At 42.1% G+C, this 24,937-nt stretch overlaps 1 protein-coding gene across 2 annotated transcripts in view; it reads right to left on the reverse strand.

Annotated features, from left to right (window-relative positions):
• The window catches only part of frmpd4 (FERM and PDZ domain containing 4), a 30,893-nt gene extending 6,567 nt beyond the window's left edge, over positions 1-24,326 (reverse strand). The window contains exons 1-13 of one of the 2 annotated variants that reach the window (XM_069663351.1): positions 24,247-24,326; positions 15,261-15,377; positions 7,723-7,883; positions 7,327-7,429; positions 5,530-5,575; positions 4,588-4,692; positions 3,114-3,221; positions 2,689-2,820; positions 2,033-2,152; positions 1,715-1,851; positions 1,262-1,388; positions 441-530; positions 129-311 (exon numbers count right to left, since the gene is read on the reverse strand). In XM_069663351.1, the coding sequence (XP_069519452.1) occupies positions 129-311; positions 441-530; positions 1,262-1,388; positions 1,715-1,851; positions 2,033-2,152; positions 2,689-2,820; positions 3,114-3,221; positions 4,588-4,692; positions 5,530-5,575; positions 7,327-7,429; positions 7,723-7,883; positions 15,261-15,377; positions 24,247-24,287 (1,470 nt within the window). In that variant the 5' untranslated portion in view covers positions 24,288-24,326. Of the gene's footprint in view, positions 1-128; positions 312-440; positions 531-1,261; positions 1,389-1,714; positions 1,852-2,032; positions 2,153-2,688; positions 2,821-3,113; positions 3,222-4,587; positions 4,693-5,529; positions 5,576-7,326; positions 7,430-7,722; positions 7,884-14,838; positions 14,973-15,260; positions 15,378-24,246 lie in introns of those variants that run through there. The other variant, XM_069663350.1, reaches the window with a different exon arrangement.
• Positions 24,327-24,937: the final 611 nt, after the last annotated feature.

Consider the following 24,937-nt stretch of genomic DNA (forward strand, 5'->3'; position numbering starts at 1 on the left):
AGACAATGAGCAGAAAATAAATGGGAGAGGGAGGCTGTAGAATGAGTTTATAATGACCTGTTCGAAACTACAGAAAATAAGAACAGAAACAGTCAGCACATGATTTTATTTTCAAAGTGTTTGTTAACCTTCACATCCAGAACATGTAGCTCCACTCTGACCCTGTTCTCATCCTCTGTATACATCTCAATCCTGTTGACGTGACTGAAATCAGCCAGAAGCGCCACCAGGTTTGTTTTGGTGTTGATCACATGGCTGATGCCATATTTGGGCCCCACCAGCAGCGTCACCTCTGTGTGCTTCTCGCCTTGCTGCGGAAGGAAGAGCGAGTCAGGGCATACACCACTTTGAGCAAACAAATGAGTATGTGAGCCATCATATTTTTCTGGCATACACTCTAGCTGCGTATAATGTGAGATAGTTAAGACGGTTTCACTTACAACAAGTGTAGATTTAAACACCCGTCCTCCATAAAGCCTCAAATCACTGAGATACTTCAGATAATGGACTTTTGCCTGCAGGGCCGTCAGCTGGAAGGAGGAGGAAACAAGAGACGGAGGATGAGATGAAAGTTTAAAATCACTTAAAGGGGCCATATCTGTTGAATGGATATTCTCATATTTTGCATGGGTTTCACACAAGGTCGCCTCTGAAATGGACCGTTCAGAACAGCTGCAGGTTTCTACATAGATCCTTGCTTTGGCTGAAATCGACCAATCGTCATTCACCGTCATTCACCTCAGGCTGCCTTCTTGCACTAGCTTGTAGTCAAGTCTTTAAGATTTCAGCTTACAATACTGATACCTTGCGATTCTAGCTCGTACATATAAGGCCGAATAACGGATCCTAGAGCGACCATGTTTTCCACAACTTTGGAGTGTCTGGGATACTGTCAACCAATCGTGGCTAAGATCTGACCTTTGAATGGCAAACCGGCTTGTTCGTTTCAGGAGGAAGGAGAGGCTCCGGAGAATAATTTAAAATAATACGTTTTTTAACCGAAACACACTTTACCAACGTGATTGAAAAACACATTGGAATAATAGAAAATTGATTGCATATCTACAATGTCCCTTTAAATTAGGAATTCACAGCAACTGAAATGCAGCCAGCACAGTTGTTTTGAAAGCTAACAGTCCACTAGGTGGTAGTCAAGAGTTTTTTCAGATATAGTGCAAGAAGAAAGAGAGACACACAGAGAGAGATGGTCATAAAGATACAGAGACATGAAGAGAAAAAAGAAGGAGGTAGAGCTCTCTACCTTTTTACCAGGCGGCACCAGGTTCTGGTTGGTTTTGAGGATGTGAGTGAGAGCTTTTTTGATGTTCTTCTCTTTCATGCTCGACAGCACCGCAGGAGGCAGGAACAATGCCAGACCCCACTCCTTCCTGCAGACGCACAATTCATACAGATTAGAGAAGGTCACTCGATCAGTATGAAAAACGCTCAAGTCATCATTCTTGACCGGTGATCGATTTCCTTCACCCAGAGGTGCTGCATTGATTAACTGACAGGATGCGCTCAGAATCATTAACTAACCAGCTGGGATGTATCTCCTGGCACCGCAGCAGAACACTACTCGTGATCCCTTTGTTGTTTTAACATGTAACAGCCTTCAGGACTGTTTAGTGTCCTCTATATATGGAGACACGACAAAATATTCAATAGTGAGATTCCAGCCCGCACGGCTCAGTGTGAAATCGAGTCTACTTACTCAATATACTTGAGGGAAACTTTCTGCGACTGCTTGGTATTGATGGTTAGAATATACATTTGCAGGGCAGCCAGATGGAGGGCTGTGTCGTATTTCAGCTCTGACCCAAATCTCTCCAACACCACATCGTTACAGCTCTGGAGGAGCCGGAGAGAGGACAGGAGGAGGTTACACTTCAGTTACTCTTCTTATCATGACACGCAAAACAACTTCACACCTACAGCAACCGTGCGTTGGCCAAGGCTGTTATGAAAAAAAGTCTCGCTCTGAGATGTTTAACATACTGTGATTTCTGCTGTTTCATCTGCTGATATTCACCTGAACATAAAGGTACTCAAATGCTACTGCGTCTCTCCTGAGCAGGTCCACAGGATCCTTTGGGACAAAAGTGATTCGAAAGAAGCATTTCATCTTGTGTGACCCTGGCCTCTGCGTCACCTAGAGCACAGGTCAGAAGATAGGGAGGCTGCTGTTAGCTCTTGTTTCAGATGAACTGGGACATTTAGATTTGACTTTTACAAAATCATGATTAATGTAACATTTTGGGAAATGAGCTTATTTGTTTTCTTTCGATAAAACTGAGAAACAGAGAAACAGCTTTTCTAGCGCTGTACAAAAGTAAAACAAAATTCACCTACCAGCGTCTTCAAGACGAACAAGCATGTTTTATCTCTTTGGTTTAAGCTGAACACAAACTGAAGAGCAGAATCAAGCAGTAGTGGTTTTCTTGAGGGATTATTTTAGAGATGTATCGATCTTCTCTCACTCTTGGCAAGAGAGTGGATAAGCACACTTCCCAAAATGTCAAACTATGCCCTCACATTTATCATGCAGTTAGAATACAAAAATACTTGACTGTACACTGAACTCAAAGGCGGCATCCTGCCTCTCTTTTACCACCAAGTATTACTATCATTATATAATAATTATATTTTATTTTGCTTCCTATCTCCTGATAAGGAGCGCCGTCCCACCTGAGTTAGCATCTCCTGCTCATGCAGGAGCATGAGTTTGCTGGCAGATCCCTCCGCTCTTTGTTCCAGCATCAGAGAGAAGTGCTCGATGCTCTTAATGGATAGCTTTTCTTGCAGGGTCAAGATGACATCCTTCATAAAGACAAAGTCATAGTTAATACAACAGGAGAAAATGTGCAGATGCAGCATCCTGCTCGTGCTCAGCTCAATGCCATAACGCTAAATTGCTGAACACACAAAAGCGTGAACACGACTGAAGATACAATCAGAATTTGCACTGCACAGAACAAATGATGTGTTTTAGATTCAGATAAGGTGGTGATGTCACACTTAATAATGTACAGTCAGTAATATTCATTTAAACTCAGCATCACTGTTATGCAGCTGCGTGTCATAGGGAAAGCAAGGTACTTTCCAGCACCTACCTTAATGGACGTGTTGCTGTCAAACTTGAATGATTTAGTCTGCCCGTTCTCCAGGTACACCTTCAGCACATTTGGCATAAAAAGAAGGGAGTTGTCCTTCACCGTTTCCTGACATGGAACAACAATCACTTGATTAATAAGCAGCTGAAAGTTGCTTTTATACTGGAGTTTAAGTGCGTGGGAGTTGGGTTTGAATTTATGTTATGAGAAGATTGATACTATTCTTTTTTCTGTATGTTTATTTAGCTATGTGATGGTTAGCATATACCCCTTTTCCACCAAAATTAGCGCGTTGGCGCAGGTTTTTTAGACCCGTGAAGACCCGCTAATAAATGCAGATTGTCTCTTTTCCCATTGCCAGTGAAGTATGCTCCTTTCGGTCTCTTTTCTGCTGCGTTTGTCTGATGTCAAAAACGCACCGGAAACAGGGAATAGTACGCACAAAGAACTTCCATTAAACTGTTTGGTAAGCAGTATGGAAACACATGAACATGTTACGGTGGTTAGATCTTTATTGTATCAATACTCATTCAGTCTATGTATCAAACTCAGCGCAGACACATTTGGAACAATGTTCGAGCGCTGCTTGGACGCCGGAAAGGGGGCGGAGATTAGCGCGTCGACCCGGGTTTTGTGTTCCCATCAATGCCAATCAGAGCCGAGGCGATAATTACCCAGGAATACTTTCCCACTAAGCAAAAAAGCCGTGTGTTAACTGGTTTTTTGACCAGTGGGAAAGCGGCTTTAGAGACATGTAGCAGGGGTCAAATAGCTAACCTGGCTGGCTAACAAAATATGGCACCTCTAAAGCTAATTGAAAGTTAAATAAAGTTATTGAGCCAGGTCAAGAAATAGTCTGGCAAACTGTGCAGCATGTTAAACCACAACAGCATATTACATGTTAGCTGTAATAGCTTTAAAAGGTGCTGGTAGGTGAGTAACTTTAAGTCTTTGGACAAGTGGAGGAGTTTCCCCAAGCTTTCACTCTAAATGCTAAGCTAATCTATCCTGGCTGTAGCTTCATGTTACAAAGATACAGACACTATATGAGGATGGTATCGATTTTCTCATCAAACTCTCAGCAAAGCCAGTGTTTTGTTCCCTCAGTAATCACCGTCTTGTTCTACAGTCTGTACGATGCGGTCTTTTCTGCTCTCTGGATAAGGCTGCCTGAAAGTCTCCCTACTTTGTGACTGCTCTTTTTAAAATCCTCTTCTCTGTGTGACACATCCAACAAATCAGGGAAGCTCTCTGCGAGAGAGTCCCCCTTTTTTCTGCCAATCATACCCACACTCTATTACATCCCAGCAATTTAAGAGAGACATAAGAGGTGGAGGTGAATTACTTGCTGTTGTGTGTCATCATGTTTCAGGAAACGATTTCAGATTTTTGATATTTTCACTTTGCTTTGTGCCGGCCGCTGTGATGCTCGCCTTGATGTGTACAGAATGAATCAGAGTGCGGTGTGACTTACGGGGACCTGGCCATTGATGATGACCTCTTCAGCGAAGCGGACCTTAACAGGATTAGTCTTTAACTTGGCCTTTTTGGCTGCGCTGATGAATGCTGATTTGGGTGACTTTTGGAGGGAAAGAAAGAAAAGAAAAACAGATTTAAAGGACAATGGGTTTGTTAGGAAATGGTTGTGTATTTTTTTTTCAGCTGCACACAATTCAAGGACATGTTCCCCTCTTGAAAAAATGACAACCTCCCATCTCCCCACTCAGTGCTGGGACAATTAAGGTGGCTCAGAGCAAGAGCATAAGAGGGCGCACACCCTCACTGCTGCTGTGTCACTGAGGCTTTGGTAAACGGAGGCAATTAGAGGCTGCATCATGAGAGCGGCTTAGTCCCTCTTTGTGTCGTGGAATACAACACCTTTATTTTCTGGGATCTAAACCTTATTCAAGTTTGCCTGCTAAGTGGCCTTCTTTTTAAAGACACAACATTCATCATGCAGAGCCCCTGAAACACTGTGCAATGATAAACTGCAAAGCACGATGAACAGGTGCGTTTTTTTTATGTTATAGAGACAATTATCAGATTTCATGCCACATATTTTTGCTAAATTATTATGTAAGCTGGATATAAAGGCCAAATATAGGCTCCTGTCGCTGTGTATCTATCACAATCTGATGCTCCGTGACTCCAAATGTTCATGTGGCAGGTTCATCTGAGGTCTTGCGAGGATCTGACGCCGCACCATGAGAAGCCTTGGAAGGACTGCAGCATGAGCTCCCTTTGAGTTAGCGGGGCGCTAACACTCAGCTAAGGCATTGCCGAGACGGTGCCAGCACAAACATATGGCATGATTAATGACTTGCTTTCGTGGAGTCAACAAAATAATCCCCTCAAAACACACAAGCAGCCTATTGGAGTTTACTTGCTTTCATTCATTGAGGACGGAGGAACTTACTGGGTATGGCTGAACAACAGTCAACAATATGGACTCCTTGCAGCTCCTGCAAAGCAAGAACACACATTTAATGACGGATTTATTTCCTATGAAAGATGTAAACAAAACAAAACACTGTGGTTAAAGTAATTTTATTTTTGAGGCATCGTGGTGTACTGTAGCAGGAGGAACATTGTGTCCCATCGATGCTCCTGGCAGCCCCGTCCTGCCTCCGTAATGCAGAGTTTTTACTGCAGAGCCCGTTCAAGGCCACAGGAAGCGGTGAAGGAGTAGCCACATGGGCACTTTTCCCTCTGCTAATGTACTGTTTACAGACTCTTACACGGGTCATTCGAGGACAAGATCGCAGCCAGCCACTCAGCTGTGTCACTGATATTAATCTAATGAGACGCATGGAGAAACATCAACACGGCATGCAGCTAAACCACAGCGAGCGGAGCAGGTGGCGACAATGAGGAACCAGACCCAACCAGAGGAAGTGTTTGGTTTTAAAGCACTTCAAAATAAAATACCAAAAGAAAATACACTGTAGACTAAGCCCAGTGTATTAATATGTCCAACAACTGTGAGAACAAATAGTGTGATTATAATATTCATCTCACTTGTGAGTTTTAATGTCTTATTGTTTTACATTATAGAATCTGTGTGGTGTGGTGTCCATTAAGAAATGATGTGACATCTGAAGCTACTGGACTGCGTCATTGATGATTTAGGGTTTTTCTATTATATACTATTCAAAAAATGTAAAGAAACAGATTTATTTTATAGTTATATCATAAGTTATAGTCTCAAAAATCTCAGTTTCTCATTCTCTTTGGCGGCACCTATGGCGATAAACTGTAATTGCAGGAGCACACTTCCCAATTTAATCAGCCGTCTTCGGTTAGCTCCCTTTGTCACGGTTACGGAATCTCGAAGATTCTCAGTTTCGTTGTCTTTGGCTGCACCTATGGCGATAAACAGTAATTGTGGGAGCACACTTCCCAGATATCCAGACAGTGTTGCATGTGTGACGTCCACAGTTAGCTCTGATTGTAACTCTTATCTCACTTATTTTTGAAGTTGTATCTGTAGTCATCGATCTTTTCTTTGTTTGTTCAGCCATAGTAGATTACTTTTTACTCGCAACACTTGCAGAGACCAGAAAAACAGCTGCATAGCTCCGCCTACCCTCTCTGGCAGACCAACCATTGCTGGGTGATTGAAAAGGCGTCACTAACTGGGCACCGCTTTTGATTTTTTCCACGAAAGTCGCCACAGACACCCAGTCTGTAATACTGCAAATGCAAAGGCTTTCATCAGTGGGCCATAGACTCAATCGCCATTGTGTTACCTCACTCGGCGATAGATAGAGACTTAACAGACATTTATTTACATGAAAATCTTCAAGATTATCACTTTAAAGGAACAGATTTAATGTAGGTATATTTCTTTTTATACCAAAATGGTATGGCAAAAATAACAGTGAATTTGTTCAATATTAGACACGAGACATCCAGCATTCACAATGCAAACCTCATGACTAACTAATATGGTAGAACAATTAGGTTACTAGAACTATAAAAGTAGAGTATATACTGTTATACTAATGCAAACATGTGTACGCGTTTTGTATTTAATCACAGTAGTTTTGTAGGAGACATGAAGTCTTTTTCTGTTGATCAGATTCAAAAAAGCAAACATAAATCTACTCAATATCCAAAAACCTCCAACAGGGTGAATAATTATCACTGTGTAATTATCAACAACAGGAGTAACAGCAGGCAAATGGCATCTCACCTTAGTGTGTTGTCATACCTGACAAGGTCGATAACCCTCTCCCTGGGTGCTGAACTGACTGCCTCATCATTAATCATGATGATCTCGTCCCCTGGGATCAGCTTCCCCTCTGATGGACCCCCTGCCAACACACACCAAATATGTGTTAAGTGCTACAGTGCACAGTCGTGCCACTTCTCTCGATTGTCTTAATCCCTGTCTTATGGCTCGAGGCTCTAATGAACGCTTACTCATTGAGGCTGTTAAAATCAATGAATCATCGACGTAAACTGCAGCCTGAGTGGGTTTTCATCTCTCCTTACTCGCTACATTTTAGGAGGATTACATCTCCTTGTGGGGAATGTGTTGATAATGGCCATGGATCGGATGAGTCACTGTTGTATTAGAGCTTGTGTGCGGCTGAGGGCACTTTACCTGGTGTGACTGAGCGGACCACAACAGGTTTCTCACTGCCTGCCACAAATCCAAAGCCAAGCACTGGGTCTCGTCTCATCTCCACCTTCCGGGGCGCTGGCGGCACAAACTTGTCCCCGTCCAGGCGAACCTCCTCCAGGGAGCTGCTCTGGGAGACGTGGCTGTGGAGAAAAGGTAAACAAAAACAAGTATTAAAATGGAAATGTGAGACATTTTCTGTGACCTGCTAATGTCTCAAGTACAAAGTAAACTGATGTGTTGAATGCTTTTAAAAGCATCTGAGCGTTGAATTCTTTTTGGTTTTTCACTTATTTTTGAAGTTGTATCTGTAGTCATCCATCTTTTCTTTGTTTGTTCAGCCATAGTAGATTACTGTTTACTCGCAACACTTGCAGAGACCGGAATAGCAGCCGCTTAGCTCCGCCTACCCTCTCTGGCAGACCAACCACTGCTGAGTGATGGAAAACGCGTCACTAACTGGGCACCAGTCCATAATAATACTATATACTGCAAATGCAAAGGCTTTCATCAGTGGACCATAGGCTCTAGCACCATTGTGTTACCTCATTCTGCGATAGATAGAGACTTAACAGAGACTTTATTTAAATGAAAATCTTCCAATTTCAGGTAGCAACTTCATTAAACCTGGGTGAAGCTTCTCTACTCTAGGAATTTGCTGCTTCTCTCTGTTTTATTGTTTCGGTGGCATCATTGTGCTAAAATGCGTTTTGGTGCTGGACTCTTGGTCGGACAAATCCATTGAACCCATCACACTTGGCTCGGGGATGTTCTGGTCTCTATTTTTAAACATTGTATAACCTAAATGAGTTACTGTATTATACAGATATTACCAGGTAAAATAATCACTGATAAAAACACTAATTGCAGCTGTAATTTCTATACATGCATGCTGCACTTATATAACCACTAAAAATACATTTTTAGAAACAATGACAACTGACACCGACCTGAGAAAGCCGAACAGACAGTCAAATAAAGGGGACAGGAATAGACATAACTGTGCAGTAAAGGGTTGTTTACCTTGCGTCTAAATCCCGAAATGTTTAAATACATGATGCCAGTTATTGTTTCGCAATGAGGAACTAGTGCAACGCTGCAAAAATAGAACATGTGGGCGACAGTAAAAAGCTCAAATGTTGTACTATTCTCTCATTGCAGAAACTCGCTGTGTGCTTTGCTAAGAAGCAGTTACAGTTTTCAGTAGTACTCACACTCTCGTGTGTTCAGAGCAGACTTTAGACTCGACACACTGATTAAAATACTGGACGCATATGTTTTCTTGTTAACTGAAAGAATCCTGACATCAATAGCTGCCTCAAAGACTGTCCTTTGAACCTTCCTCACCCTGATCAATACCCTTTTCTTCATCCATCGTTTATTCCTTTCGCTCTTTAAGCTGAACGTAGCTTTTCTAAGTAGCTTTGCGTGTTCAGAGTTGTACACTGTTTTCTCCACTCTCTCTGGCTGCAAACGCAGAAGCAGCAGCAGCTCCGTATGGTGCCAACAATGTTGGTTAATTAAAGCTGTGGGCAGGCAGTGTGTAATTCACAGTTATTCCTGACACATGTACTGTTCAACACTAAATACTAACAATTTATCCTCCACAAAGACGCAGTGAGATCTGTCAATCGCAGGCCCATTGCTATGAAAAAAAACAAGATGTTTGAAGCAAAGTGACAGTCAACTGATATGTTGGAGGAGGATTCGACGATTCTTTCCCAGAGCTAAAAGCAGAAGAAAAAACATGTGATCTGTCACAGGGATGTAAAGTGCAGCTGCTGAACAGACGGGATGAAAGATGACAGGAGGGGGAAAGGATGATTACATCGTTTGTTTTCAGCTTTTATTCTTTTGTCAAATATAAATCAGAAACTAGAAGTGAACCCGGTCTCTCCAGCGATCTCTCATTCACCTGTACAGAGACCTGAGACTTCAAATACAGAGTGAATATGTATGTATTAAGCGCTCAGCCCTTAAGCAACCATGACCCTGAAAGAAAAGATAATAAGACAAAGAAAGACAAATATTACTTCACTTTGACTTCTGTATTGACAAGCCAGTTCTCGTGGGGGTTAGGCGGCCTACGGCACAAAGCTACAGAGAGGAACAGACTCTGCTCAGCCTTAAAAATAACCATGTAAATCTCTTTGGAAAACTTTTGTCCAACAGAACAAAGACGTACCCCCTGAGAAGCAGAAATATTTATGTTGAAAAAATAGCCTTTATAAAGAGACACAGTCTTACAACATCAGACTGAACCTTGTTACTGATAAATGCTTCATAAGGTGCACCGGCTTCATGCAACTGTTGGCTAATTTCCATCCACAAACAAAGCCTGAGGAGGGTTCAAAATATGCACAAAAACAAGTTGCTCCTGATACCGCTGGTATTTAGAAGGCTCTGTTTTTGCTTGCTGCTGCTTCTAACTACAAATCCATTTTCAAATTTTCTTCATATGTTTAATATGAAAGCTGGTGGTTCACAGCAGTTAATGTTTGCATTGACAATAGGAATATTGCATGACTTAATATAGAAGAAAAAAAATCATTTTTCATCATCAAAATTATTACCCCAATTGGACAAACCTAGCTTTTAGCCACTGCTTTTTACTTAAAGGAGCAATTTGCCCCTGGAAAAAGCCGCTGTCAGTCAAAGCTGGTGTTCTCTGTAATCGATAGAAGCAATAATATTTGAATTTGGCGCCGTAGCTGTGGAGAAAGTTGTAGAAACAGCTTGTGGTTTTACCGAGTCTACATTCCTACAACACCCAGCGTGCATTGCAGCCCTCCCTCTGACAGGAACGGCCCAGCGAGAGACTCTGGAGTGAAATACTACCGTTTTCCAGTCAAGGACATTGATTGCTGCAGGCAACAGAATCCGAAATACGTCGAGAATATACCGGTGGATCGTCTACAAAATCTTCAGGTCTGCAGTCTACATTTCAAACCTGACGATTTTTAACGAAACATGACATCGGAGGCGGGCGGCCCAGATTGAGGAAGTGTAGTTTAGCAAGCTCCTTGGCCTCCGCCAGATGACGTGTTTTACGCCGTCTGGCCCATTAGAGAAGCTCAAAGGCACAGAGCGAAATTATACTTTTTCCTACCATAATGGCATTAGCTCCCCATAATAGCATGATAGGACTGAGGTTGAAAATCAGCGAACTGGCCCTTTAAGCTGAGTCTGATGTTAGATAAACTGCAGGATCTACAATAATTTAAAGACGATAAAACAACATGATTCTCCTCCCATCAGCTGACGATAAAACACATTTTTAGAAGCTTTTATTCGACCTGCTTCGTGAAGGTTTCTCAAACTGAAGACTTAAATCCGACTACTTCACATCACAAGGACGATGTTCTTAACCCTCCTCCCCCTCCCTTCTTCCGCTCTGCGTGCTTCTGTCAGAGAGCAGGAAGAAACCTCTCTAACAATAACAAAAGGTAAATTGTAATAAGGCTAAAGTTGTGTTTTATTTAAAACATGATTGTGAAAGCTTTTTTTTTTACACAGTAAGAAATGTGTGTGTGTGTGTGTGTGTGTGTGTGTGTTATTAGAGAATCCAGCAGATATCGTGCTCAGCTGGCAGCGGCTCCTGGTGATTAAATAAAATGCCTCTATAGCAATGTGCTGCTGATTCAATACAAACAATAATACAAGCTTATTTCATTTGTATTATTCACAGGCCACAATGCTGTATATGCAATTAAGATCGTATCCTCTCTATTCCTATTAAAAATAACAAAGCCCCCAGCCGTTCATTGGTGAGGTTAGTAACACATCTGCATCAAGGTGTAACAAAAAGATTTAAACAGCATCCTGCTGAAGTGGAATTCAATGAGGCTGTTTTTCACTTTATATTTATATTTGTGGGAGGAACAATCTTCTTGAATTTACAAACTCAAAAAAGATAAGGGTTCTCGATATGCTGAGTCATGCAGTGCATTCACTGTGTGTAAAGCCACCTCACTACTCTACGCCAATATCGTAAGAGTCAGTAAAGAAGGCTTTAAAAATGGCGTCCAAGAAGATTAATGGCAACACATTTAAGCCTGAGCCAGATGATGTCATGTGTTTTTAATCGCAGGATCTACAATTATGCAAACTGTAGATTTGCCCCAATTACACATCATATCATCCCAACAACAGCTCACAAATGTGCCCTTGTTAGAATTTATATTAAAGGGAGACTCTTTTGTTAAATGAAGTAACAAAGAGTTACATTTAGAAGCTGTGAAGCAACTTTTTTGGAGTATTAGTTTATCGGTCAAGTCTCTATTTTCACAGTGTTGCTGTACAATAGTATAGGCAGGCAGGAAGACTAAGTAATGTATGTGCAAACCCTGCGCCACATCTATCTGAAGTCATCTGAAGTCATCTGAGGAGAAACGTTCAACACCCTATAATAAGAAATGTGTGTATATTTCTCAGGGGAAGTGTTATAATGGGACTGCATACAAGCACATGCACACTCTGTGCACATGCACAGACTTGATGCATAAATGAAACCAAAGCGCTACTTTTTCTGACTTCAGTATAATAGTACAGGAAGTTTTTAACTTTGTTTCATGCTTCAATGCTTTTCAGATCATGCTGGAGAGTAGGCAACATACTCAGGTCCTACACGCCGAGCGCAGTGCCTACAGGTGGGTTATTATTAGTCAATAATAATCTGGAAGATTTTCATGTAAACAAATGTCTGTTAAGTCTCTATCCATCGCCGAATGAGGTAACACAATGGAGATGATGAAAGCCGTTGGATTTGCAGTATATCGTATTATTATGGGTGTCTGTGGCGACTTTCGTGGAAAACATCACGAGCGGTGCCCAGTTAGTCACGCGTTTTCCATTTTGCCAGAGAGGGTAGGCGGAGCTAAGCGGTCTCTGCAAGTGTTGCGAGTAAACAGTAATCTACTATGGCTGAACAAACAAAGAAAAGATCGATGACTACAGATACAACTTCAAAAATAAGTGAAAATACAAAGAAAAAGAAACAAATTGGACGCTCAGATGAAGGCAAACAGTCAAATCAAGAGTAACAACCGGAGTCAACCGTAGACGTCACACATGCGATACTGTCTGGATATCTGGGAAGTGTGCTCCTGCAATTACTGTTCATCACCATAGGTGCCGCCAAAGAGAACAAAACTGAAATGTTTGAGATTAGCACTTTAATGTTGAAAGCAACAAGAATTTTAATTCAATTTTTTTTTTTATAGAAGTAGCAGCTGCAGTAATTGGCTGATTCTAATTTACCAGCACAAGTTCAGGGGCGTAACCAGGAAGTGGCCTGTGGTGGCTGAAATCTGATTGGCCAATCCAATTCAAGCCAATCAGTGCTAAAACTTCCTGCCAAGTCGGTGCCCTACTTAGGCCACCCAAGCGAAGAAAAAGCCTGCACACGCCACTTCTCAAGTCGTGATTATTTCAGTGGCACACTCAAGCCGCCATCCATCTTTGTGCATCTGTTTATATAATGTTCTTTTCTAAAATGTCTCTTAAAGTGGCTCATTTTATCCTCACCATTTCCACACCGACTCTAACACAGGGAATGTGTTTCATACTGACTGAACACCGCACAGGCATTTTGACTTTCATTATATGCCGACTCATAATAACAGTTAGTGAGCAGTGAACTTCTGAGACGCATTCAGTTTGGTTAGTTTTTATCTCTGAAATGACATAACCAACAGATTGTGCACAAATCTAAACCATATGGACCTGTGCATCCAGGAAGAGCGCTGTCTCCTCCCCTGCACGGCCACCTGCTAAACATGGCTCGTTTCCCATTGTGCAGACAGCCATGCATCTAATGGTCCCTAATCATACTCATTAGCTGCTAGCGTAGCTCCACATTGCTCTATACAGCAATCAGATGCTGCACTTTGAGCTGTGCAGTTAACAAGATGAAGTAAAACGAGTGGAAAGAGATGCTTGTCTGACTGTGGACGGACTGTCTTGTTTTTTGATAAAACATTATGTGGACAAAGTGGAGTAAGCTCATTAGCAAAAGCATTATTCTGGTACTCTTATTCTGAAAGGTCGCTTTGACGTGGCTCACATTATGTTGGTACTACAGAGGCGGTTATATTTGTCCTGCGTGGAACAGCTTTTTGGGCAAATTATGCAACCACAGCCAGTTTGTATTGCCTCTTTTTTTTGCTGTGTCACTCCTGTGATTTTTCCCCCCCTAATAATTGTGGTACATTTTTTGATGAAGTCAATTTAAGTACTAATAAAACCACTGTTCACATTAGTATCTTTGTGATCTTTGTTTACTGTGGGAAGAAAGGAGCCGTTCTGCCATCTCATGCTCAGAAAGTCTGCGCTAATCATCTCTGCAACGATAACATCTACCCTGTCCTCCTGAATATACTCACAGCAGTCCCCAGTGCATCACATCTCTGTTAAAAACCTTGTGTCACACTGTAAATATTAAATGGCTCCTGCTTTATTCATGTGCTCCTGTCACGCTGACTAGACATGTGTTCCTCTGAGAAACACAACATTTAGTGAAAGCGCCCTGAAGCCTCGACAAAGTCACGTGACTGCGAACGGTCAAAGGCACGGACGTTCGATTGTTCGCGAGTCTTTGTCATATTTAGAGGAGCTGAAGCTCGAGCCAAAACAGCCTCCGTGATGTGCCTCGTCCAGGCACGCTCTGCATCCAGCACTTTCACTGCTCCTTACTTCTTATATAACTCCTCTGACATCACGCTTCTCATGCTATAACCCGTGTGTGACAAGTGCTCACCTCCTATTCCCCTGCAAATATACAGATATTGTGCACAATACAGAGATGCAACAAAGCTACTGTGCACTGAATTTCATTAGAATTGAAATTAAGAGAGCAGATGGAAGAATAGTGTGAACAAATGAAAGGTGCAAACATTCAGCGAATGACTCTTGTTCTGCACAGGGTTCATAAACACAGCAGTATTTTTAGATCTAGTGTGAATGCATATTGCACATCTCAAGTGTGAACAAATAAAGGGAAACCCAGCCAAATTAGCAGAACAAACAACAAGCAAACACTCACTTGTTACATTAGAATATGTGCACACAAACAGACAGTATAAAGAGAGTTCCTTTTACCTGCCTGCACGGATATCCAGAAGTGCCAATTACAAAGGATCAATTACGCTGCTAACACTGTAACCCCACATCCTCTGAGCACGGCGCAGACGCTCACATCAAAACACAGGTGAATTTCTTTCATCAGCAGCAGCGCACACACTCTCCCAAAAGCCCTCTTCTGCATTTGGGAGACTGCATGAGGAGTACTGTGGGTGTGTGAGAGTGAGTGAGAGAGTGAGAGAGTGAGAGAGAGAGAGAGAAGGCAGGGGCAGAGTGTGCGCAGCAGCAGAGGGAACAGACAATCAGTATTCTGAACGCACAGATGGAGACAGTGTGGAGGCAGTGACGTGGCTGGAATAATCACAGGTTGGCAAAGCGTCTGAAACATCTGGGACGGAGAAAGCCTCCCCCTCTGTTTTCTTTAAACACAGGGCACTTACTTGATGTAGCAGTCACGCCCCTCTCTATTGGTGCCCATGTCCCATCCATTGGGGGGTCCTTGTGACGAGCTCCAGGTCCCTGAAGGGGGCGGCCAGCCTGACGATTTGGTCCTGTGGCTTCAGAGGGAGAAAGGGAGGAGAAATTTAGTAGGGATGCATGATGTTGGATTTTTTGCCGAAATCTGATATGCCAATATTTTCCAGCCAATTGCCGATTTCGATACAGATATATTTGACACATTTTCTTCCACCTAATTTCAAAGAACATCAAGTCTCCTCTGTAGTGGAATTGATATCATGCCTACTCTTATTGTAGTGGCCAAAAGCTGCCATACCATAGACATCTTGCACCCTTTTCACGCTTGACGGAAGAGGCGTTGTACAAAAGGTCACGTGCCGGATCACTCACGTTTCTGAGCGCACCTGAATGCAGCATCCCCCCTGAAACACGGCAGTGAGGGAGACATGCCCGGACTTGTTTACTGCACCTACTACGGAGACATCAGTGACCGCTGACAGACTCTTTTTATCGTGTGTGCGTCCATGAATATTTTAAGTTAAGTTAAGTTAGTTTTGCACTGATGTTTATGTTACTCTCTGTTAGCGACGGCTTTGGCCGCAAGTGTATTTTCGGCGTGTTTGATGTTGTTAAGTCCGGTAAAATGACGAGAATGTGAGCTAACTGTTAGCTAGTTAAGAGTTGTGAAAGTTGTTTAATTTGTATTCATTGGCTCGAGTTTCTTTTTTGTCTTTATTTGATATAGTTGAGAACTTTGCGCAGGCAGTGCCTGCACACTCGCGGCAAGAATATCGTAGCATTATGTAAAGCGTTTTTAGGGAATTATCGAGTATTTAGGCAGAATTAAAGCGGTGTTTTATCTCCCAATGCCGATATGTCATTTTCAAGCCATTATCTGCAGATACCGATAACGTGCCGATAATATCGTGCATCCCTACTTCATATTATAATATGTAGTTTCATTTAAACCAACTAAAAGACCTAAGTTATGTAATTTCAAGAGACTATTGTAATAATATATGTCAGGGAGATATTTAAATCATAATAGATATAAAAGAGTTGAGAGATGATGTGAAGTGATTCCACTCAAGTGATGAGATTGCAGCGTGATAAACAATGTCCCATAGCTACAGTTCACTCAGTGAATACAAATCAAATTAATTACATAAGCTCAACACACAGGCGGCGTTGTCATGCTTCACTCTTGTGCTTTGAGAGGCATGAAATTGGTTTTATTTCTAGATGTCAGCACATTCTTTATAAAAGAAGCCCGGAAGGAATTTCCTTATAAAGTGCTAATTTGATTTGCTCAATGCCAAGACGACGTGATAAAGTTTATCAGAGGACCCAACCGGCGTTAACCATCAGTCACACAACAATTAATCGCAGTCTATTGTGTGAAATCTCAATTTCAGCTGATTTTAGCAACAAAACTCAGACTTTTCCTTTACACTCTGCCAAGTTGGAAGGTGCAGGTATTCACAGGAGCAGTAATTGGTTAAAATGTTTTGATCTGTCTCTTTGTCTGCAGCGTCCCCCCCCTCCTCGCCTTCCCTGTATCTCCGTCTTTGTGTCGGCACACTGGTGATGCTATGCAAGCGGTGGCAGTAAGTTATGTCACTTCAAAGGCTTGTCTGCCGTGTAACAGGGCTCTTCGCATTCATTATTCAAAGCTCCTCTTTCTTTCCCTCTAAATGTTTCCCCAGTTACTGTACCGGTGATAATAAATTGTGCGCACTGTGCTTGTATCACCCTGACAGTGTGTGTGTGTGTGTGTTAGTGTGGTGGGTGTGCCTGCGTCTGCATGGACCCACGTGTCCGTTGCATGAGACATTAATAAAATATTGCCGACTTATCATCAGAATGTATAAGCTGGGAGAAAGGTGAGGCACGTGGCGGCAGAATAATGCAACCTAAGCTGAAGTATACTCACGTCAATTGATCAACAAAACACAGCTAAGTGCTGCTGCTTACATTAAATCATATTTAATTCATAAAACAGCAGCTGAGAATGTTGTTTTTCTGTTTTGTGCGACATTCGGAAGTCGGTCTATGAACACAGGAAGCAGCGTGAATCCTTTCCCAATACGGCGCCGTGTTTGGGGGATATTAGTGTTTCCACATAGATATGGATTTATCTGACCTGCAGTACATTAGCTGGGAGCTGGCCTCCATGGTGTATATTTAGAACACATTTCCTGCAGCTCAAATGATGTGTGTGGACACAACTGGATACTGTCTGACACTGTTGGAGCCATGTTCACCCCATTGATGAGACCTACTTGTGCACTCCATTTCAGCCTCTGGGAAGCAGCCGTGTTAACATGATCAGCGTTTGATGCTAACTCAAATAAGTCAAGAGATGTTACAAATAAAAGGCCAAAGAACACAAGACTATGAATATTTTGTTTTTGATGGGAGCATTTTCTTTTCGGCAAAGATATGTTTGACACCTCTCAAAGTCTACAACACAACAAAGCATTTTGTACTCACAGTTTCACACGCTATGCCTTCAAAATATGTTTCAAATTGTTCCACAAAATCCATTTCCTGTCCCTGAGCCACGGAGTTTCTGTATTAACAGCACAGTCATAGATAATGTGATCTTTGATTTCTTTTGTCTGCAGGCGGGAGGTTGCGTTCTGCCATTGAGTCGAGGCACTCTCCGGCTTTCAGAGAGGCTGAAAAGGTTGAGCCGATGGTGGACAGTGAAACTGATCTTCCACAGCTAACATTAATAAATGATGCCTGCACGGTCACATCGGACTAAGTAATCGAGCGCCAAGTGGGCAAGCCACGCTGCACAATTCATGAACAGGTTACCCAAGAGTCACAGGGAGGACAATAAGAACACAAAGCTGGACGCATATTCCCAAAGGAATCCTCCCAGGACAAGCTGTACTAAAACTACAAAAGACACAGCAACTTTTTTGTGTTTCTTTGTAGTAAGGAAACAATCATCTCTAACAGATAAGAACAATTACAACAAAAGGAAAAGAATAAAATGATTTATCATGAGTTGAAATCAGTGTTCATAAAAGTCTGCAGCCACAGCAGCTAACATCAGAGTTTTATCATCTTTATTTGAAGACTACAAACTATTTTAATAAAAACTTCATTCTCTCTATCCATCTTGGTATCTTTATTAAGATGAACAGTTAAGTTATCACTCATCCAACCCTGTCAGTGACTATAATTTGAAAGTTATTAGTTTAATTGTCTCCGAGATGGGAAAAAGATCACTTTTCAGCCCCTTCATAAAAATTGCATGAACAATGTGATCCTTGCTTTATCACAGTCGTTCACTTTCCCTCTCATCTCTCTCCGAACACAGGCGAGTTCATCAGACGTGTTATGGTGTGTGTCGTGCAGGCTGTAAATGCAGTGAGGAACTTTGCATTATGGACAAGCCGCAGCTAAGGAGAGGACGTTCCAGCACAGACACTCAAGTTGGTTGAATAATTTACACGGACAGTCTCCGTGAGGGTCGGCTATATGAAACCACAGTGTGGTGCCACAGCCCTGCAATTGCACATATGGACAATTAAAGGAGTGTTATTTCTCCATGAGGCATTCTGAAAGTTATTTCCTGTGAGAAGTGTTTGCATCAATGAGTCCTGTGTTGACGTAGCAGCAAAGTTGTACAGACTTTTATGTACTAATTACCAGAGGATCAAACTCTGCATTTTATTATCAGTTTGTTAATGCTTTATATTAAGGTCCTTGTAATAAGTGTGAGTTAATGGGTGATAAGACCCTTATAAGATGCTTATTAACATTAAATATATGTATATAAGACATTCATAAGCACATACAACAACACACACAAGAAACTTGTAAACAACGTATAGACAACTTAAGAGCGTTAATAAAGCTTTATAAGTTTCTTATAATTGTTTATAATAGCATTACAAACTCATTCGTTGAGGCTCACTCACTTATCTATTATGCCATTGTTAAGCCTTTACTAAGATTTACAGTTGCTTTATTAAGATTTATGCGTATTTTATTATGCAGTAAGTAGCAATAAACTATGCAACTATTAACAGTTAATTATGCTTTTTTTGCAGCTACTGGATCTAAAGAGAGAACAATGCCCTATTAAGGTAAATAAATCCTTTATTACAACTTATTAACAGTTAATTATGCTTCTTTGCAATTTCTGGATCTAAAGTGAGAACAGTCCCTTATTAAGGTTAATAAATCCTTTATTATGCGCTCCATTCAGTCTGCAGAGTCCCTTTCCACCTTTAGGAAAAACCTAAAGACCCAGCTCTTTCTCCTCTGTACTTAATGATATTGAGGCTACTGATGATGATGACAGTGAGGATGTTGTTGATGTTGATTAGGATATTCATGATGATGATGACTATATTAACCTTGTTGATGTTGTTGATAATGATGATAAAAGAAAAAAGAAAAAAAGAAAACGCCCTGTGCACTGCCTGTCGGTACCTGTGTCTGATCGCACTTGAAGCTGCTTGTTGGCACTGACTGACGTTGTTCCCTCCTGTCTTGACCGTTGCTTGTGTTGTATTAACTCTCAGATGTGCGTCGCTTTGGACAAAAGCGTCTGCTAAATGAAATTGTAACATTGTACAGTTAATAATGCTTTTTTGCAGCTACTGCACTGTTCTCACTTTAGATTCAGAAGCTGCAAAAAAGCATATTGAACTGTTACTAGGCGCATAGTTAATTCCTAATTACTGCATAATAAAGTATGCATTAACCTTAATAAAGCAACTGTAAAGTTTAGTAGGCTTAACAATGGCATAATAAATGACTCAAGACTCAATGAATGAGTTTGTAATGCTATTATGAACAATGATGATGAGAAAGGTTTACGTTTATACGCTTATATAGTCTTATTAACATATATTTAATGTTAAAAAGCATTTTATAAGGACTTATAAGGGTCTTATTAATATACCTTTGAACTAAAAGGACCTTAATATAAAGCCTAACCATTGTCTTTTTAGCTTTTCTCAGCATGCACTGGGCAAGAGACAAGGAAGTGTTCCTACGCAGACTAAACTAAACACTCTTCTCTCTCAGTGTAGCCACTTCAATGTGTGTATGATTGAGTATGGGATCCAGTCTCATAGGAGCTGCTGTATGAACAAGCTGCTCCCTTCTGTTTGAGCAATATTTAGCTGCATTACAAAGAAATTTAAAGATATAATTATTCAAATCTTTATGAGTTTGTTGAATCGACTGTTTAATGAGGATCAGAAACCTGGGATGATCTTCACCAATCTCCAAACATGAGCCAAACTCCACACAAAGTTAAACCAGGATAAACAGATTTGTTCCCTCTCCGTATGAGACACAGAGTGAGGTGTTTCAAGTATGACTTGGAGGCAGTGACGCGGCTTTCTCGGCGCTCTCGAATTAAACAGAGACATTTATGCAGAGCTAGACCGCTAATGTGATTCTGTTTGGATATGAAATCTGCGGAGGGACAGCAGATGAGATGCCCAGCTCCCGGGAGGAGGCTGGGGAGTGCAGCGGAGAAGAGGCTCAGACTGAGAGGAACCGCTCTGATTAGAGGCCCGATTCCTCCTCTCGTTTTTCAGACGGCCTCCGTCCTGTTTAATCCTTTTGTTTCAGACCACATCTGCCCTCTGCTTGACTTCTCCAGCCACCACCTTGGCTCTAATCCTTGGGTCAATATGGCCGCGTAATAGAACATAGCCCAGTCTGCTTTTTATACAGTGCACTGCTATTTATACATAAGCTATGAGTGATTTCAAAATAGTGCTGAGCTTGTAGCGACTCATGCTGCTGTTCTGAACCATTCTATAACTTATACATGTTTGATTTCTACAGCACTAAACATTGTGTTTACTTGACATCAGAGAGAAAATCACAGGAAACACTTACATATGAATAAAAGAATCGGAAACAACGTCAAGTCGGCCCAATCAGGCGGCCCCGCTCGCTACAGTTCTGTTCATTACTGAGTCTTATTGAAATGTTCTACATAATAACTCTTCAGAATATGAGCGCCTATTTCCCCCCATTATTCCAACTGAATATTGCATTTCTGTGTTTGTCTTTGGAAGCACTGATATTGTTGCCATGGGCAACCGCACTATCCTGAGCAGCTCTCTGGTGCCTCGATATAGAAAGGTTTTTGGTTAGTTAATCTCCTTTGGGTAGGAATAATACTGCATCTGGGAAGCAGCCCACCCACTACGATCCTCCTGCTATTTCACAGAGAGTAAGTGAGCCTCGCAGCCCCCCCGCCTCTGGTTTACCTGTTTAACTGTGAAACAATTATCCCACTGAAGAGCTGTTTGAAACCTGGATAGTCTGCTGCAGCACTTACAACACAGGAAACAGTGGATAAATCACACATTTCTCATTAGACCATAATATCTTCTCTCCCTGTATTGAGACTGAATTCATCATTTTACATCAGCTGTAAAAAAAAAAAACCCAAGTAGGCTTAAATACAAAAGGAGGATGTCTGGGTGTTCAGATTTTCATCCTTATGTCATTATTCCTCCGCGTTCTCCTGAGGCCTCCTTCGCTCCACATCTCTTTATGTAAAACATTAACCAAATATAGTGATGAACCAAACCCGTGGGCACTGAACTAGACTCGCATTCTCCTTCACCTCATTGTGCTTCTCGCTGCTTTTATGCTTAAAAGCTCTAAAAAGGACAGAACGAAACAAATGGCTGCCCGGGACCTCGTGGTCGAGCCAGCTGGCTCCCGCTCCTGACCCCCCCCCTCCGAGCCGTTTGTGATCCGCCTCCTCCCCGAGAGCTTCTGATGTGAACGGCTAAGAGTGACGGATCTTTTGCTCTTTGTGTACTCTGATGAACATTTAGGCTAATCAATTAGCGTCTGGACCAGTGATTTCCTGTGTTAAAAAAAAAAGATAAAAGTTTGCAGGCTAAACATAACGGACATAATGGATTTTGTGTAATAAACGCGGACAGGAGCGAAGTAACGCGCTCCAGCTGGATTTTCTTTAACTGTGGAGAACTCTGTGTGCGACTCTGAAGACGAATCTCTCCATCCAGAAAATCATTTCCACTCATGCATTTAATGAACGCATCTATCTCTTATATAAGGACGACTAAAAATAGTTGCATTCAGAAACATATAATAGAGACGTATTTTAATGCATGCGCTGCAATCGCCTACACAAACAGTTTAGCAACACTTCTGGGTCAGGCAATCATTGCAAATTGATTGACACTTTCTCGTTAAATACATGATGTTCATGCTCATTATGGCCACAGTGATGTTACTGAATAAACATTTAAAAACACCCACAGCATGTATTAAAAGTGTTATGCTAAGTTGAGCCAAAGTTCTGCATGGAAAGCTTAAAACAGAGCTCAAACTACTTTGGTCAAACTTGTTTCTTGCAGACACGAGATGACAGAGTGAGTAATTTATCGTCACTAAAAGATCATCAAACATGCGGGAATGTTTGCTTGATTTAAACACGACAGCAGGAGCTGAATTTCGCTTCCTACATGAGACACATCTGGGGGCGTCGCGAGGCAGCAGGAAGGGACAATGAAGGATAATGTTCCCTTTCTTGTGCATCTCTAAATACATACAAGTGGGCTTCTCTGCAAAGTGGAACATCAACCTTAACGAAAGCAGCATCCTGCTGACTGAAATTCTTGCTGGCAGCCGAGAGGAAGAAAACAAAACATAAAAAAGAAAAAAAGCCTGTGTAGCAGTGGTAACTCATAATCAGGGAGAGCGCTGTGTGGCGTTATTAACAGTGACAGCATGCAGTGACGTCGGGGGTCCGCTGGGAGACGCGTCAGAAACGCTGCCGTGGAGGGATGCTAAGTGGGAAACAAGGGTCTTATCATCTGATGGAAAATCCCTGCTACCTGCCGGCCTTAAAGGGAAGCTGGGATTTAGCTTCAGCAGGAAAAAAAATGCAATGTTTCAAAGCTGGACGAATTTAAAGTCCATTAAAATAAACTAAGGAAAATGTCAGCGCAGTCTGCTGATGACTCATGAGTGAAACAAAAGTGTGCGTTCTTGTGACAGCGTCTAATTTAATGATTCCCTCTTATGATCAGCTGTTCCCACCAGCAGTGGTCTGTGGTGCTTCTGATGGAGCCAAATCCCCAAGAGGATTACTGTCCACTGGGGCAGATCAACTCAATCTAGCAGACCCACGGGTGCATGAGGTGAGGAGTCTGCCCTGGAAATGAGCAAATTCCTGGGGAGTTTGACATGTTTATCGTACACTTCCCACAGTCGACATTACTTTTATTCTCTTAGAATAAAATCTGCCCAATAGAGGAAATAAGAAGAAGAATAAAACTTACATTTTATGGGGGTTTTGTTCGCCCAAATTTTATGTACACAACCAAAAATGGTTGAACTGCTACAGCAGCTATAGTAGTTCATTCTCCAGTTCTGGTTGTAGGTGTGTGAACTTGATCACTCATCAAATGACCGCTGATATTTAATGATGAAAGGCAGATCATGCTCAATAACTTATGTAGATTTCATATTATTCTTCCAAAATATGCTGCTTGATAATGAGTTACAACTCTGCTGTTGGTACATCATTATCCATGGACCCTTTAAGTGAAGTGATTTATAATCTGACACAAACGCAGCGGCTTTTTGCAGCACTTCAGGACATGTATGGTTTCATAACATCACTAAACACATGAAGCAACAAACACAGCCGCCGTCTGCACTATAAGAAATGTATGAACTTAGATTGAGACAGTTTAAATACATGAACCGCATCAGCTCCTGCATCCACCCCCACTCCCATCTCCCCCCACTCGCTCTTTCATTTCACATCATACATGACTGCACAACTTGTTCTCCCGAGCAATCGATAACTCAGCATTTTTAATCAACATGTGTCGCCCTCTGAGTCGTGCCTGTGCGAACATACAAAGCGGCACCTACGAGAGAGCGAGCAGGCACATACACAGGCACGGCGGCATCCGTCGGACTCACCCTGACAGCTTTGGCATCTTCACAAAGCTGAACACATCCATGTGTGCTGCAGACTGCAGTCAAGGCTACAAATCTACCTGCTACTTCACTCCGGCTCCATTGTCCCAACACTCTTTGGCAGCGAGGAATAAATAATTCAGAAAGAAAAAAAAAAGTGGAGCTTCCACAAGTCAGGTGGAGAGATTAGTCCTGTTGTCTGGGCTTCTGCATGGCTGAGTGATTGCTGTGTCCTCGCCTCGGCAGCGCAAATCCACAGCCCGTGGAAAAGGATCTGGCAGAGCAGCTTCCCCCCCTGGTTACATGCCTCTGTTAGCAGCGTTAAGCCACCTTCATTTAATTTCCATCGCGGTGGAATGATGTGCGGGAGCCGCGCAGTAACAACAGCTTTGGAGAGAGGCAGAGAAGAGCCGGAGCCAGGGGCAGTGGGAGAGAGAGAGGGAGGGACAGGGGTGGCGGTGGGAGATGAGAGTGGAGGAGAGAGGAATGCGAGAGGATGTGTGTGTGTGTGTGTGTGTGGCAACAAGGGCCACAAGAATTACTACAGAAGGATGCAGCCCGCTTTCAAGAATTCCCCAAAGGCAGCCCTCATCAATCATCAAGGTGGGTTTCCAGAAAGCAGGAGGAGGTTTGAAAAGGATGCGAGGGGCGATATGACAGAGGCACACTGCATGATGGGCTCATAATGTGAGTG

This window comes from Semicossyphus pulcher, unplaced genomic scaffold (assembly GCF_022749685.1).
Source record: "Semicossyphus pulcher isolate SPU_LCO1_2020_fin unplaced genomic scaffold, fSemPul1.0.p SCAF_15, whole genome shotgun sequence".
Lineage (NCBI taxonomy): Eukaryota > Metazoa > Chordata > Actinopteri > Labriformes > Labridae > Semicossyphus > Semicossyphus pulcher.